Source organism: Primulina eburnea, chromosome 15 (genome assembly GCF_022965805.1).
Source record: "Primulina eburnea isolate SZY01 chromosome 15, ASM2296580v1, whole genome shotgun sequence".
In the NCBI taxonomy this organism is placed as follows: Eukaryota; Viridiplantae; Streptophyta; class Magnoliopsida; order Lamiales; family Gesneriaceae; genus Primulina; species Primulina eburnea.
In genome coordinates, this window is record NC_133115.1 from 31,692,496 (window position 1) to 31,708,653 (window position 16,158).

At 34.2% G+C, this 16,158-nt stretch overlaps 1 protein-coding gene and 1 pseudogene across 1 annotated transcript; one reads left to right on the top strand and one right to left on the bottom strand.

Annotated features, from left to right (window-relative positions):
• Positions 1 to 122: 122 nt before the first annotated feature.
• On the top strand, positions 123 to 4,235 carry LOC140814684 (65-kDa microtubule-associated protein 3-like; annotated as a pseudogene).
• Positions 4,236 to 10,300: 6,065 nt separating this feature from the next.
• Positions 10,301 to 12,979, bottom strand: LOC140813898 (protein DOWNY MILDEW RESISTANCE 6-like). Its single transcript, XM_073172696.1, has 4 exons — positions 12,745 to 12,979; positions 12,208 to 12,455; positions 11,487 to 11,811; positions 10,301 to 10,847 (listed from the first exon to the last, which is right to left on the bottom strand). Exons 1-4 carry the CDS (start codon positions 12,937 to 12,939, stop codon positions 10,605 to 10,607), a joined length of 1,011 nt encoding a protein of 336 aa, XP_073028797.1. The 5' UTR covers positions 12,940 to 12,979; the 3' UTR covers positions 10,301 to 10,604.
• Positions 12,980 to 16,158: the final 3,179 nt, after the last annotated feature.

Sequence of the window (16,158 nt, forward strand, 5' to 3'; positions counted from 1 at the left end):
GAAACGGTTGGATTGGTACTTAAATTTAGATAATTCTTGATTTGATTGATCTTTCTGTGTTTCAAACTTGTTCTTTCTATTATGGAAGTTAGATGATCTACTGCTCAGTGGTAACATTTGTAATCTTTCTAGTACTTTGGTGTTTTTTGGTATTCTTGGTTCAAAACTTAATGAAAATTATGGGTCACATTTTTACGCATGTTGTTACCCCAATTATCTATTTCTTATATTCATGGTGCTTTTCTTCTGTGTATCACATTTGGTGCAGTTGTCTTTGCAAGAATAACCACCCCATGCATCAGCCTTTACAAATGGAAACAACTTGTGGTTCCCTTTTATCTGACCTGCAGGTGATTTCAGACTATCTCTGTGTTTTTTCTATTTCTCTTGGTTCTATTGTGAATTCAAAAAGTTTGCCGAGGCGAACATAAAGTCTTCGTATATGAAAGAATTGTTTTGTGGAATCAGAAAATATGGGATGAAATTGGAGAGCCTGATAGCGAAAGGGACCAAATGCTTTTTGAACTTGAACAAGAGTGTTTGGAGGCATATCGAAGGAAAGTGGATCAGGCAAGCCATTGTCGAGCTCAGATGAGACAATCACTCGCGGAATCGGAAGCACAACTTGTTGACATTTGTGCTGCATTGGGAGATCAATTGGTTCATATAACGAAGGTAAGACAAAGACTTCCGGGAGTTCTGATAACTATAGACGGTACCACTTTAACACGATATGTAATGACGTCGTGTGAATCATATGATAATAACATGTTTGGCACGGTGCATGATAATATATGACACCATGTGATTCATAAACAATACCATGTTTTATGTTTTTAACTAGAGTTCTGGGAGTTTGAAAAAAAAGCTTCAAGACATAATGCCTCAACTTGAAGATATTAAAAAGAAAAGAAACGAGAGGAAGGGTCAATTTGCCGAGGTTTCGAAACAGATAAATATAATATCCAAGGAGCTTTCTGGATCCATGGAGGACAAAAGTGATCATCGATGAAGGTGATTTATCACTGAAAAGCTTAGATGATTTACAAAATCAGTTATGTTTGCTGCAGAAAGAGAAGGTCCGTTTTCTTGTGTTTACTCACTTCTACTTATTTCTCTTATATTGATATTGATTTCGCCAAAAAAATAAAAGTAAAAATGGCAGTACAGCTACCATGAATGTGCCAGAACTATTCTACTTCAAAATTATACAAAAGAACTTAGGTTTAAATTTGAAGTACGAAGATTTTTCTTTTGGTTTTTGGTCAATCAAGTAGCATAAACAAAAATTGAAAGCTTGGTTTCTATGTTCTAATAAATGCGAGTATCGTCTTGTTTGATATTTTACCACTTCCGAACATATATGAGCTTAGATTTTTTTGATACGCACAGAATGAACGCCTAAAACACGTGCTCGGCCATTTGAATGTTTTAAACTCTCTTTGCTTGGTGCTTGATATGGACTACAAATTAACAATTCGAGATATTCATCCAACTTTGGAGGATTCCAGTGGCAAGAAAAGCATAAGTGTGGATACGGTCGAGAGATTGTCTGCCACAATACATAGGGTCAAGGATGTCAAGTTGCAGCGCATGCAAAAGGTATACCATTTTCTAATGAACTTTCTTCATGTCATTTATCTACTTTCTCTTATTTTGATCCTTTTTCAGTTGCAAAATCTTGCGATGACCATGGTAGAGCTCTGGAATCTGATGGACACACCAATTGAGGAGCAACAAAAATTCCAAAATGTGATACGTACTATTGCTGCCTCAGAAGATGAAATAACAGAGTCCAACACTCTATCTTTGGAGTTCATCAACAATGTATTTTGCTGCCTTTTCTCCTTACATGTGTGCTCGCTCGATCAATGATAATTTTATAATACATTTGCAATAATTCTTGTGTTCAGGCTGAGGCAGAAGTAACGAGGTTGGAAGAAATTAAATTAAGTAAAATGAAGGAGGTGCCTTTCGAAAAAAGAGTGGTTTTAGAGGAAATATGTAGAGGAGCACACATGGCTGTTGCAGTACAACACACAACAGATCTTTCAGTGGAAGCTATAGAGTCAGGTGCTTCTTCTACTCTTCTTTTACATTATAATGGAGGCATGTTTTTGTCTGGAAAGGGAGGTGTCAACCCACTAGTGTAGGAGGTTATCCTGAAGTTTCCCCCTCCCCACAACCCAAATGATAAAAAAATTAAATTTTGCGTTATTTTTCAAATATCTGCTCCTCCCACTTTTGCCTCATCTCGTTCCGAGCTTCCTAGGTCCGGCCATTTTCACAGAGAACTGGTACCGTCACAAAATATTACTAGTAACTGTCTGAGTTTTTACCATCTTTGCAGACGCAATCACTCCATTATATCTTTTAGAACAACTGGAGGTTCAGATTTCTAACGCCAAAGAGGAAGCTTTCAGTAGAAAAGAGATCCTCGAAAAGGTTAAAAAATGGTTGGATGCTTGTGATGAGGAATGCTGGTTGGAGGAATATAATAGGGTCGGTGATAATGCATCTTTTATGTCTGAATGTTAGTTCGATACTTACACTATTTGTATTGTTTTCATTTCAATTGTATTTCATACATAGGATGAAAATCGATATAATGCTGGGAGAGGTACACATCTTGTGCTAAAGCGTGCTGAAAAAGCTCGGACACTGGTCAATAAAATTTCAGGTACGTGGTTTACTTTCCAGCTTAGCAAGTAATGTAGGTGGAAAAAATGTGTTTAATTGAAGGTTTTGTGAGAGAACGAGTGCTTACTAATTATGCTGCATGCTTATAGGTCAGCATCAAGTTATAAATGATGTTTCAGTGGTTCAAATGATAAAAAAAATCTCAATAGTTTTTTTTTAACTGTGCTATCTTCAGGAATGGTGGAGACGCTGAAATTAAAAGCAAAAGCCTGGGAGATAGAAAGAGGAACCGAGTTCTTATACGACGGGGTAAGCACCAGTGTCTTATATGATGGAAAGAGGAACAGAGTTTTGACATTGTGTTATGTTGTAATCCATAGTTTCTTGTTATTTCTTTTGTTTAGGTTGGTCTTATGTCCATTATTGAACAGTACTGTGACATAAAGCACTTGAAAGAACAAGAGCGTCAAAGGCAGAGGGTATACACTTGACATTTGACATGAATCCCATATCTATGTGGGATTTTACCGCATGTATATGCTAAAATATGAAATTTCCTACTTTTTTTGTCACATTAGGATCAAAAGAAACTTCAGGGACAATTGATAACAGAGCAAGAAGCAATTTTTGGGTCAAAACATAGTCCATCAAAAACGTGAACAAGAATTCTAGACCATCAACTGGAGGTGTGGCTGGTAAGAGGTTTTCCTTGGGAGGGGCAATGTTGCAAAATATGCTTGTGGAGAAAGTTGGTGCTCATTCATTTTCAAAGAATAACCATGTTAAGCAGCAGGGTTCTCGAGGCCATCACCACAGTGGACTTATGGTTCATTCTTCTGGTAAAAACATCATAAAACTTTTCAGTCTGAAATGTTTTACATCAGATCCGTTTGTAGTTGGAAGGATACTGAGCAGCAACAGTTACCCCTATCATTCTATATGGCTACCTATGTAGTATATCAACTGAAATATGGCTTGGATTGCTGTACAATTCAAAATATTTGAGCTGCATCTTACGCATCAGCTATATCTTGTGTAGCTTCAAATGCTCCAAGTGACTTTTGCTTATTATTAAGCTCTTATATCACAGCTCCAATTTTGTCTAATTTAAGTTTGAAACTGTATATAAATCATCTGCCATGAATTGTTGTCACAGGCAAGAAAAACATATCTAATGGTCCTGTAGAACCGCAATCTAGCAATGCATCCAACACACAGCACCTACAAATGTCGCCTCTGAGGAAGCCCCTCTTTCCCCTATCTTCATATTCATCGAATAGCGCTTCTTTAAATCTGAAAATTTTGGAGTACCAGGACACACATAGTGTTTGCGAAACTCCGGCGGAAACCCCAAGAAAGATCCTCTCTTCTAGGAATGAAAACCAAACTCCCAAGACAATGCCAATTCCAATGCCAACAACTCCTCCAACGGTGTCTACGGCAATGCAAACCACTGTGACACCTTTTAGCCTACCGGCCAGTGGTACTCAAAAAGTCGACATATGAGGATCAAAGAGCTGGATTTATTGTCCCTGAATCACATTCTAGCAGTAGTCATCAGTAAGGTTTTATGTGCATAGTTAGTCATTTTCCTATTTGATTCACCTTTTTGTGTTATTCCGGTGATGTCATTTGGTTTATGGCTCTACTGTTTCATGTGTATCACACAAATCTTGAGGACTTCTCTAATTTTATTTTTGGATCTGATACACTATTTTGATCATTAGGTTATGACTGCCTAGTTTAATCAATATAATTCTGACATTTGGTGGTATATCAAGAATATCTATTCAATTTGCGAGAGAAAACTATAATTTATGTTTCGATTTTGGTTATCTATGTTGTCAACTTTGAATATGTCTCTTGTGAGACGGTCTCGCGAATCTTTATCTGTGAGACGGGTCATTCTTACCGATATTCACAATAAAAAGTAATACTCTTAGAATAAAAAGTAATATTTTTTCATGCATGGCCTAAATAAGATATCCGTCTCACAATATACGACCGGTGAGACCGTCTCACTCAAATTTTTGTCGTCAAATTTAGTCTTAGTTATGTATCTTCAATTTTTGATGATTTTCGTAATTTTTCATTGAAAATGTCGTGATATTGCACATATCATTATCATGTCGTATCGTAACTACGCAGACTAATGCATATTTGTCACATCAGAAAAAAAATCATAATTGAGATTACAAATTTAATATGGCAGTTGTCCTCATTTCATGGATTGTAGTTCTTTGTTTGTATTGTGTTTTAAGGTTTTTGTTGTCAGAAAAATTTCATGATGACGCCAAATTCATGATTAAATCAGTTTATATAATAATAAACGTTCCTTATAATTTGTTTAGAATGTTTCAACAATTTGTGTGATTTTTGTTTTCGTTTAATTTCTCTAGTTTAACTAGTTAAAAATCGACGGACATATGTTATATACATAATAAACACAAACATTGTCATGAGACTATCTTACAAATTAATTTTATGAAACATATCTCCGATCTGATTCGATTCATGAAAAAAAATTATTTTTTATATCAAAATATTACTTTTCTTTATAAACATAGATCGAATCAATCCAACTCACAGATAAATATCTATGAGATCGTAAAAGACTTACTCGTATAAAAATTCGTGATCGAAAGTATATCTATATGAATTTTGATAATTTGAAAAATTAGCTAAGTTGTGTAAAAGAAAAACTTATTGTTTAAATTATATAATTTCAAATGGCCGAAATTCAATAATATTGCAAATGGTCCATAAATTTAAAAGAGTATGTTTCTTGTGAGACGGCACTGAATCTTTATGTGTGAGACGGGTGAACCTTACAGATATTCACAATAAAAAAATAATACTCTTGGCATAAAAATTAATATTTTTTCATGGATGACCCAAATAAGATATATGTCTCACAAAATACGATCCGTAAAATGATCTCACACAAGTTTTTGTCAATTTAAAATTCCCCCTTGACTAGTCGCATGCTGGCGTTCCTCCGGTGATGTAATGGATGAAACGATTGCACTTAAATAAAATAGTAAAAAAAACTCTAAAAAAATTAAATAAATTAATAGAATATATGAAGAGAATTAGATAGGGATATATCGTTTTGACAATTGTAACAATATTATTTATTTTACAGTGAAGTAGATGGCTTTGTATCGCAAGTAACGGCCCGTTTGGAGATTTGGACAAAGATAGTAAAGTTTTGATTCGTTTGTTTAATGTTTTAGTCAATGAAATTGAAGATCCAAACAAGATTCACATATATTATATATTTTAATTCTTGGTTGAACAGGTAAACTAATTAGGGAAAGCTGATAATTGTTGTGATGAAAATTGACCGTTCATCTCTTTATATGTTCACGTACTTTTTTTTAGGTAAAAACTTGTGTGAGACGGTCTCATGGATCGTATTTGTGAGACAGATCTCTGACTTGGATCTTCCATGAAAAAATATTACTTTTTATGTTAATAGTATTACTTTTTATTGTGAAAATGGGTAGGGTTGACCCGTCTCACAGATTAAGATCCGTGAGACGGTCTCAAATGAGACCCACTCCTTTTTTTATTAAAAAAAATTAAGGTTATTATTATTTTTTATATATATTTTATGTATATATAAATCAAGTAGAGACAATTTCATTTAATATTTTATTTTTAAGTCAAATATGTGTGTTATATATTCGGTGGCGGAGCCACATACATGGCCACCTAAGAGCCCGAGTTTTTTAAAAAAATATGTGTCAGGTTAGGATTAATTTTATATGTCCGAGTGAAATAGTTTTAAAATAAAAATATTAATATAGAATTTAAAATCTTGATCCAGATAGAGCAAATATCCTGACTTCGCTCTTGTATATATTGACATCTTTGACTGAAAAAGATAAGTATAAATTTTGTGAAATATCGAGAATCAAGATTTTGATTAAACAAGAACGTCACATGTATGATATCATAATGGTTAGAAACAACAATAAGTTTTTTGTGAGACGGTCTCACGTATCTTTATCTGTGAGACGAGTCAACCTTACCGATATTCACAATAAAAAATAATACTTTTAGCCTAAAAAGTAATAATTTTTCATAGATAATCCAAATAAGAGATCTGTCTCATAAAATATGACCCGTGAGACCGTGTCATAGAAGTTTTTGTCTAGAAACAACTTGTTGATCACATGGTGAACCAATTATAGGTTTTATATTTAATAAAGATGGAAAATTGTTTGTAGGCGATTTTGATATTTTATGTTGTCAATTTTAGTTTTAATATGTTATTTTTTCTTCAATTTTAGTTTGTTTTTTCAGATATAGCGTTAGCAAAATGTTGAAATGATGTCGATGTGATACTAATATATACAATCTCATATAAACATTATGGCGTAAAAAATTACTACAATTCAAAAATGTATAGATATAGATAGGATTAGATTACCAAAATTGCACTTTTGCCATCACAGAAATCAACTTCCAAATTACACGAGTTGTAAAATTATCAAACTGCAATTAGTCGACAAAAGTCACCTTTCGTGGACCCCAACCATTAGGCGCAACATATATATTATAGGTCCACATTTTTTTTTTTAAAATAAATAAATATTTCTCATTTAACGTTTTTTTCAACTACAAAAGAAACTCAAAGGAGTCTCATCATTCTCAACACTTGGAGGAAGCCTAGATGAATATATTCAAAGGAGCAAAAGTGGCATTTCTCATAATCTTTTACCTAAAAACCATCAACTTTTTCCTCAAATTTCTATGCCTAGATCAATCTCAAAATTTCACGATACCAAATCCTACTACCGTTGTGATCTTCCTCGCAATCATCTTCTTCATGTTTCATACCAACAATCCCACCATTAAAGAACATTCCAATTCGTCCTCGCCATTCGATGAGCTTTCAAGTTTCATAATCTCTGAAATCTCATCGATCCCATTTCTTGATCCTATAATCTCAGCATCATGTGATCTTCCGGTTAATGAAAACATATTGATGGAGGGAAGTAACATAGTCGACGAAAGGGGCGATGCATTTAGCCCTCCGTTACTACTCTTGGAGTACAAGAATATGCATACAGAAGATGAAGCCGAGAGAATTCAGCAAGAAAAATATTATACGGTGGAAAACAAGCTTATGATTTCCTTCGCGTCTCTACACGACGAAATCGGCTATGATAATCCTCGGCGTGATTGTCGAAAATCTATAACTATCTATGATCATGGTGCAGAAATGGATGAATATTCGAATTATGATACATGTCAATGTGGATATGAAGGGGATAGTGAAGATAATGGATATTCTAAACATGAGGATTTAAATAAGATATTTGAAGAATTTATTGCTGCAAACAAAAGGGTCTGGAGGGAGGATTTGATCAAAGAAAAATCTCTTTACTTGGACAAGATAATGTAATTACTTCAGATTGTATATATTTTTATCCTTTGATTTGTACTTTTTGTTCATTTTCTGTATGACTGTATAGTTCTTCCTTTTTCTCAACTTGAAAATATATAGGGTTTGAATTTTATGTTAAAAAGTTATTGATAAAATCGGTTAAGATGTACATGTTGTTTCAATTTTTTAGTCTCGTAACATATTTGAATAATATCTCACCAATAATTATTAAAAACTAATTTTTATTATATTGATATTCTGATTTTTTTATTATACTGATGTTTTCTTAATTTAAATAAAGTATATTATATTATATTTCGTGGAAAACAATTGTGTGAATTTAATTAAATGAATAAATAATTTGTTTTCTTTATATAATAAGAAGAAATATAGTTCACTTGATGATACGTACAATTAATTAATCTTTTTTTTTCAAACAAAACAAAATTATATATTTGCTTTATATTTGGAATTAGATTCTATCTACCAATCAATTTAAGGCAAAAACTTGTGCGAAACGGTCTCATAGGTCGTATTTGTGAGACAGATCTCTTATTTGGGTCGTCCATGAAAAAATATTACTTTTTATGCTAAGAGTATTACTTTTTATTGTGAATATCGGTAGGATTGGCCCGTCTCACATATTAAGATTCGTGCGACGGTCTCACATAAGACCCACTCTCAATTTAATAAGCCAATCTAAAATTTTCATGTATTAATCATTCTAGATTTCAAATAATCTCAGTAAATAAATATTATTGACTTGGGAGGCACACATCACAAATACTATTGATGTATTTAGTATTATTTGGGGTGAAAACTGATTTTATGTAACTTATCAATTAAATATCTTAAATTTTTTAGTCGTCAAGTTTTAGATCACGTTTCAAACTTAAGATATTGATGTCAGATGTGTTATAAAGTGCAAGAGATGAAAAATTTGGGTTTTCCCCATTGGTAATTGATGCATAAATCCATCTTAATTTTGTTTAGTTAGAGTGAACGTCATCAGCTGGACTAAATCCCGCTGTTTTTTGTTTGTTTGTGTTAAATAAGACATGGTTATAAATGGACAACTGTTCATTCATGGACTAAGTCGACAAATGACGACAATATAAGGGTGGGTGACGTTCACTGAATTGCGTCACCAAAAATTGATTAATTAATTAATTTACATAAACAAAAATAAATATATAAGAATATAATAAATCGCATGTATTTATATATATATATATATATATATATATATATATATATAAATACATTGTAATTTGTTTTCATGGCAAAAACTTGTGTGAGACGATCTCACAGGTCGTATTTTGTGAGACAGATCTCTTATTTGGGTTATCCATGAAAAATATTACTTTTTATGCTCAGAGTATTATTTTTTATTGTGAATATCGGTAGGGTTAACCCGTCTCACAGATAAAGATTCGTGAGACCGTCCGTCGAGACCTACTTTTTGTTCATTTATGTTTGCTTTCGGTTTACGTTAGTTAAATATTTGTTTGTCCTATATTTTTCAGTTTATAATAATTTTAATCATTTTTATCAAGAGTAATGATTTATTGTCTTATATGTCAGTGTTGTGTCAATGAAAATGACTAAAATTGTAAAAAAAGCAAACATAAATAATAGATGAGATTGATATTTGGCAACAAAGATGATCAAAATTGCAGATATAGTTCATAGAAATTTTCATCTTCTTTTCTTATTAGATCTGTTAAGATCATGGAATTGGATATAATTCTACTAAAAACTAGCTTATGTGGAAGATTGTCTAAATTCATATATAAAATTCTTAAAAATTTAATTCAGTCAATGTAAAACATCTTACAAGATCTTCCAAAAATCGAGTGAAAGACCCAAACAAACTAACTTGGAATATCTTAATTGAAAAGAAAGACCTTGACAATCCAGAGGTAAACCATAAAAGTTAGCAGAGAAGTTCAAATATTTTTTAAATGCAGACTTTAGTCTAAATATATTTTTATACATGAAATATTTTTTTATTGAAAAGGATGGATCGAACCACCCGATCTGATCTCTAAATGGCAATATTCTAGTCCCATCTGTTTAAGAGATGAATATGAAAATTTTCACAAAGATTACAAATGGATCGAACCACCCGATGTAAAATCTCACTAGCCCGTGTATATAAAATGTGCAACTTAGTTATTTGTAAAGAAAAAGTTCATATTCAATTTCGTTAACCAGTTGCAAACCCGACCTTAATCCAGATGTAGATTCAAGAAAGAACAGTGAATGCATCACGATGTCGTGAAGTAGACAACATCCAAACTTTTGAAATTACAAGGGAGGAACAAGGATTCATGTAGACTAAATTTACAGCAAATCATTAATGTAGCATAAATAGATTGACACTTTTGCGACACTACCGTTTAAATAAGATAGTGGAGAGATCAAACACTGGAAGCAACTAACTGCTGCTTATTCAACAAACGAAAACATAGCAAAGCCGAACGTCCCAATCCATAGTCTGATGGGTCCGAAGGCAAGCTAATAAGTTGGCTTCTTGGCGTAATCCAAGAAATGAAAGGTGAAGCTAGTTCTTGAAAAGCTCCAAACAGTGTTCCTGATCCAAGTTCCTGCTCCAGAATTTCTTGTAATACTCGGTGTATGTGAAATCTCGATAAATAGTTGGCTCCCCTGAGCTTGTAAGAGATTTTGGTGCACTAATGGTTGAACTATCACATGGACAGAGGAAGGAGGCTACGGAGAGTCTTGGTACAGCTGCATTTACCACGGCGCGATGCCAAACACTTTTGTACTTTCCGTTACTCAGCGCCTTCAAGAATTGATTGATGATAAGAACCATTCAATTTATAAACTTCAATATCGGTCTTATATTTAGTCCGCTATGATACATAGGCGACTGAATTCACTTACAGCCATCACATAACTACAAGGTCTGCATTTTCACTCATTCTTACCACTACTCTAAGGTAAGGTACCCTTAGTATTACGGCTTTTGCATTTCTACTGAGAATCCAAGAATCCGATGGAGTCTTGGTTTGTAAAATTTGCCATTTGAACATGTGGCAAGTGACTAGCTCCTATTCAATTTTTAGTGATGTGGAAAAATCGTATCAATTTTGTCTTCATTTATTATAATTCATGAGGAGAAAAAACATCAGCAGCGATCTAACCAACATGACTGTAATATCTTGCATTTCATAAGTTTTTTTTTTATAAATATATATAAGATCGAGCACTGGTCGTTATTATATTAGAAACTATAGCTCGCGGCATGTGTAATTCAAATGTTTTAGATTATAAGATAGTGGCCTAAGCATCATGTTGGGATTTTTTCACATATGACATAAGTCACAACTGTTACTCTCCTGCAATTGCACAATTCAGTTGTTCAAAAGAGTATTCTCATATTCATAATCTACCAAAACTATAACTCCGAATCAAGGTTTACCTGAAGTTGATCACCAATGTTGATGACAAAAGCATGGGGGTGGGGTTTTATTGCCAACCATTTCCCATTTTTAAGGACTTGAAGCCCAGCAACATGCAAATCTTGAAGGAGAATGGTGAGAGCATTTGGATCTGTATGGGCCGGTAATCCATATGTCAGCTCCGGTTCTGGGCAGGCCGGATAATAATTAATGGCCATATGTTGACCTTGTTCTCCTAATATGTTCTTCAAATTGTCTTTATCTAAACCTAGGCTCTCTGATATAGCTTCCTGCAACCTCAATCCAAGTTGTCGAACCTCATTGCAATAACTGCTTACGACATCCCTACCAGAATAAAAAGTTTGTTAATTTATTGTTTTTCTACCATCAAACAACATAATGAATTGCTGCTCAGTTGTAGACGGCCAAGTTACAAGTATGTAAAAGATTGGTTTACCTTCCTTGCATTGTTATCACACATGGTCACCAAAATAAATAACCTAAAAATCTTTTAAAATCTATACAAGAAAGTAAGCTACTTTCTTTCTATCGTAAGGAGTAACTTGATATTCATTTCTTCTTCAGTTCCTCAAAAAATAAACATTTTTCGAACTATAGTTCGACACATATATTTCATAGTTTCTCCCCTGCAATTCTTTACAGACTGTTCCATGCGTGAGAAAGTTATGTAGGTGATAAAATATAGACCAAAAGTGAAGTGAGGGATAATATTTTTCTCACTTGAAAGAAGAGGGAAGCGAAGGCCACTCAGGGACGTATTTATCCAAGGGATAACAGTGAAGCCTGAGATAGTCCCTCCAGTTGTGAACTGTCTCCTTTTTCACATTAAAACTTGTAGACAGTCTCATTGTTTTGGAAGGATCATCAGAGTATAATTTCATCTTCTCTTCCACTGGTAAACTAAAAAATTCATGAGCCACCTCTAGGACTCTATTCACAGCTTCCATGGATACTCCATGATTGATCACCTAATACCACACATTCACAAGAGGATAATACGTAAAAATTTCGCCATTTTGCCATAGTATTTGAAATCACGCACTTGGTAACAGATATAATCTGGTCCAAAAAAACGATAACAAGGGGCAGATTCAGTAGGGCGAGGTTAGCTATCACTCCCCCTCATAAGAAAATTTGTAACTTTTCTAAAAGTTCAAGCTTCTCGCATAAATAGATCAAATCACCCCCCGTCCGCCCCATCCCTCACCCACTTTTTTTAATCTGCCCCTTGATAACATGGAAATGTCGTTAAGGAACCTGGAAGAAGCCATATTCTTGACAAGCATGGCCTATTTTTTTGATGGTTAAGCTTTTATCTTCACATCCCAAGTCAATGACCGGAACATTTTCGCATTCCATAACTTCAGACAATTTCGGCCTCTCATGTTCCGGACGGATATAGCTAGCTGGAAGGCTGGAGAACTGGATACCGCTGATGACTTTTGTTTCCATGGAACCAACTCCTTAGTAGTAAAGAAGTAAGTGGAAAGATTCACCAGAAAGGGTGGCCTTGCTTCGACACCAAAGATTCAAGGATCGCCAAGAAAGGGAATGCAGGACCGACCACTGGATCTTTCACAAATTCCTCTGGTTCCCCCCACAGTGATCGGTGCCTGAACAGTTCAGGAGTGCATAAATTACTTTTTTTTAAAATCAGTAACAGGTTGAAAAAATAATTAGTTGGGAGTCTTGCGAAATTAATTCTATGGTATCAGATTCATGTAGCCAAATGCCCAGTGGATAAATTCTACAAACACGAGCCATCTTTTAGAATGATTTTAAATATTAATCCTTATCAATTCAGGCACCACAAATTGACACCAAACCATCTTTTAATTCCTTTAAATCTTCAGACATGCATCCAACGACAAAAGATGCAAATGCTCATCGAACCAGTGGCAGGCGGATTCCCCGAAATGTTCTAATTTGTCATAATTATCAACAAACTAATTTTGGGCATGGAGTTGCGTGCAGATTGCAAAACCATAAACCAATATCTTACTTTCGATAATTTAATTTTCTTGATTACATATGAATACCATTTCCCCAGCGGCCGAGGTTAGGTTATTTACTCATTCTCGTAATTTTTGGGTTGCAGTTTTTTTTTTTTAATAAAATAAACATTAAGAAAAATTATCATGGCTTGTATTTGGCTCCGACTCCAAAGTCAACTCCATATCCCCTTTCCTGTTAAATAAGACTGAGTTTCAAGAATTGAATCTCAAGATTAATATAACGATAAGACTTGAGAAACAGCTGAAAAAAGATCTCGATTTTTTCTTTGGAATGAATCTGAGGCCTAACATTACATAACGAGTTGTAAAAAAAAAAAAAATCGACTTTAATAACTTGAAGAAATAAAAGAAAAACAAAAACGAATCCCTGAACCTTTTCCATGGAATTAAGAGAAATAACTGAAACCAGCAAATTACACCTCCACTGGTAAATATTTCGATTTGAATCCTCAATTAAATCACCAAGAAACCAAATAAAATATCCAATTAAGCAGATAAAAGATTTAACTGGTTCCGAAAATAAGATAAAAGATTCAAGAAGGAATAAAGATCGGAAAAAGATAAAGGAATCTGACCCACAATTTATCCTGCTTCCAATAAGCAATTACTATTTCTGTCAACTTTGTTGCAAGAAGAAAACATAGAGACTAAATAAATAGGCAGCGAACAGGAAACCGAGTTTATAAATTTGATAAATAAATAAATCTGACAAGAAATATAATCTGGCATGAAACTCTTTCTTTCTCGTGAAAATAATTCGTCGACTTCACCGGTTTATCTTTCTTACGTCAAACGCGGGAAATCTGCTTTCGTCACCCACCTTGACGTCACGTCACGTTCTCCCTAGGAGAATATTCAACCCGGCCCGTACCCGAATAGTGGGTCTACAAACGGGTACGAATTTGTCTCGGATTCGATCAAATCCGCCCCATACTCGTCCTCCAAAATATAATGCTTGGTTAAACCCGTACAATTAACCCGTACAAACGGGTACGAGTGTGTCTCGCATTCGATCAAATCCACCCCATGCTCATCCTTCAAAATATAATGCTTGGTTAAACCCGCCCCAACTCAAATTTATTGTCATCCCTAGTTTTCCCTGGAAAAGCTTTAGACATTTTAGCCATCTCGGATGCATGTCAACTAAAATATAAAATAAATTGTATTTGTCCATAAAAGAAATTATAGGAGGAAACTTGCACATAAATAAAATGCTTGGTTGATGATTTTTGTATGAATATTGTTTTCATCCACTTAACACATGATATGTGTGTTGAGTGATGAATCAATACCACATATTAACACATCATGATTGAATGAGTGAGTGATCATGATTTATCAATTGTACACACGTATCATGTGCTGAATGATCAGTAAATGTACTACCCATGTGGACAACATTAACCGGACATAAATAAAAGAATAAAATAAGAAACTGCTCTAGAGAAGTTTTCGGGTAATTGATTTTATCATATTATCCCTCGCTTATTGTTGATGTTTATCATTATGATCAACCGAGAACAATTAACCAAGTAGATAGCAGATAATGTCTAGAAAGCTATGATGGAGAAGTTACGGCTTAGCATCAGCCGTGTTCACCGCGAGTTCGAAGACTCTCATTTGGATCCATCCCTTCGGGTTGATTTTCAGTGTGGAAATAATATCTATGCCTTAGATCTAGTTTCTCACATACGACGCCAATGATATCAACCAAGTAGCAAATCGGGTTGAAATTAGTGGGAGATTATACTGGGTCGGATGGATTTTTTCTCGAGCATGCTGGATTTCAAGCGGAGAGTATCTGAGTAGGAGAACCTACACACTTCAAAGAGCAAAGAATCTTAGTGAGGCGTCAGAAAGTTTCCAACATGATCACTCCGATGTTCCAGTCAGTCAAGTGTTTACGCAAAGGAAAGTATATAAAGAGAGTATGCCTTTTAGTGAAGAAAAATCTGAATACATTAATATCAAGTAAACCTTGTATTTATAAAAAAAAAAAGAAGTCAATTATGGCCTTATTTTCATTGTTTGATTGCTACTTACGAAAAGATGGTTTCTTATGCACTGCTTATCTGACACTGCTACATTTGACATCACATATCAATCATGATCTAGTCATGCACCTGAAAGACATGCCGATAATATCGAATCATGGTGTCTCATACCTATGGATCCGAGAGTGACACTTGTACCAAAGCACTCGGGTAGATGATCACGGCTGTAAAGCCCTAACCTCTGGATCTCACTATATTGCTCGGACTTACACTACCCGAGCTCATCTGAGAGTATGGCTCATCTGGATACGTAGTGGTCTAATCTATCCCCTTGGTTGGTGCTTCCCGAATTTCTCGATTTCACCATAGACCGGATTTTAAGATGACCCAAGCTTTCTGTGGATATCATTGTGGAAGGTGTCCGTGTAATGATTTCAGAATTATACATCATTTGGCTACCTGTAAGGGAACGTAGCCAAATCCCATATATCTTGAATTACAAAAATAATAAATATATTTACACTTTTAAAAAAATTTATTAATTAACATTTATCGCAATCTTTCCCATCTGAACAATTTCTATACTATTATTTCTTACAATATAATGTACCACATTATAACATTTGAAATCTCATTTAACCAAAAAAATTTCACGTTTGTTT

Coding starts and splice junctions, on each gene's coding strand:
- LOC140813898 (XM_073172696.1), bottom strand. CDS start 12,939: ATGGAAACAAAAGTCATCAGCGGTATCCAGTTCTCCAGCCTTCCAGCT. Junction 12,456..12,744: donor AAGAATATGGCTTCTTCCAG/GTTCCTTAACGA, acceptor GTGTGGTATTAG/GTGATCAATCATGGAGTATC. Junction 10,848..11,486: donor ACATTGGTGATCAACTTCAG/GTAAACCTTGAT, acceptor CAATTCTTGAAG/GCGCTGAGTAACGGAAAGTA.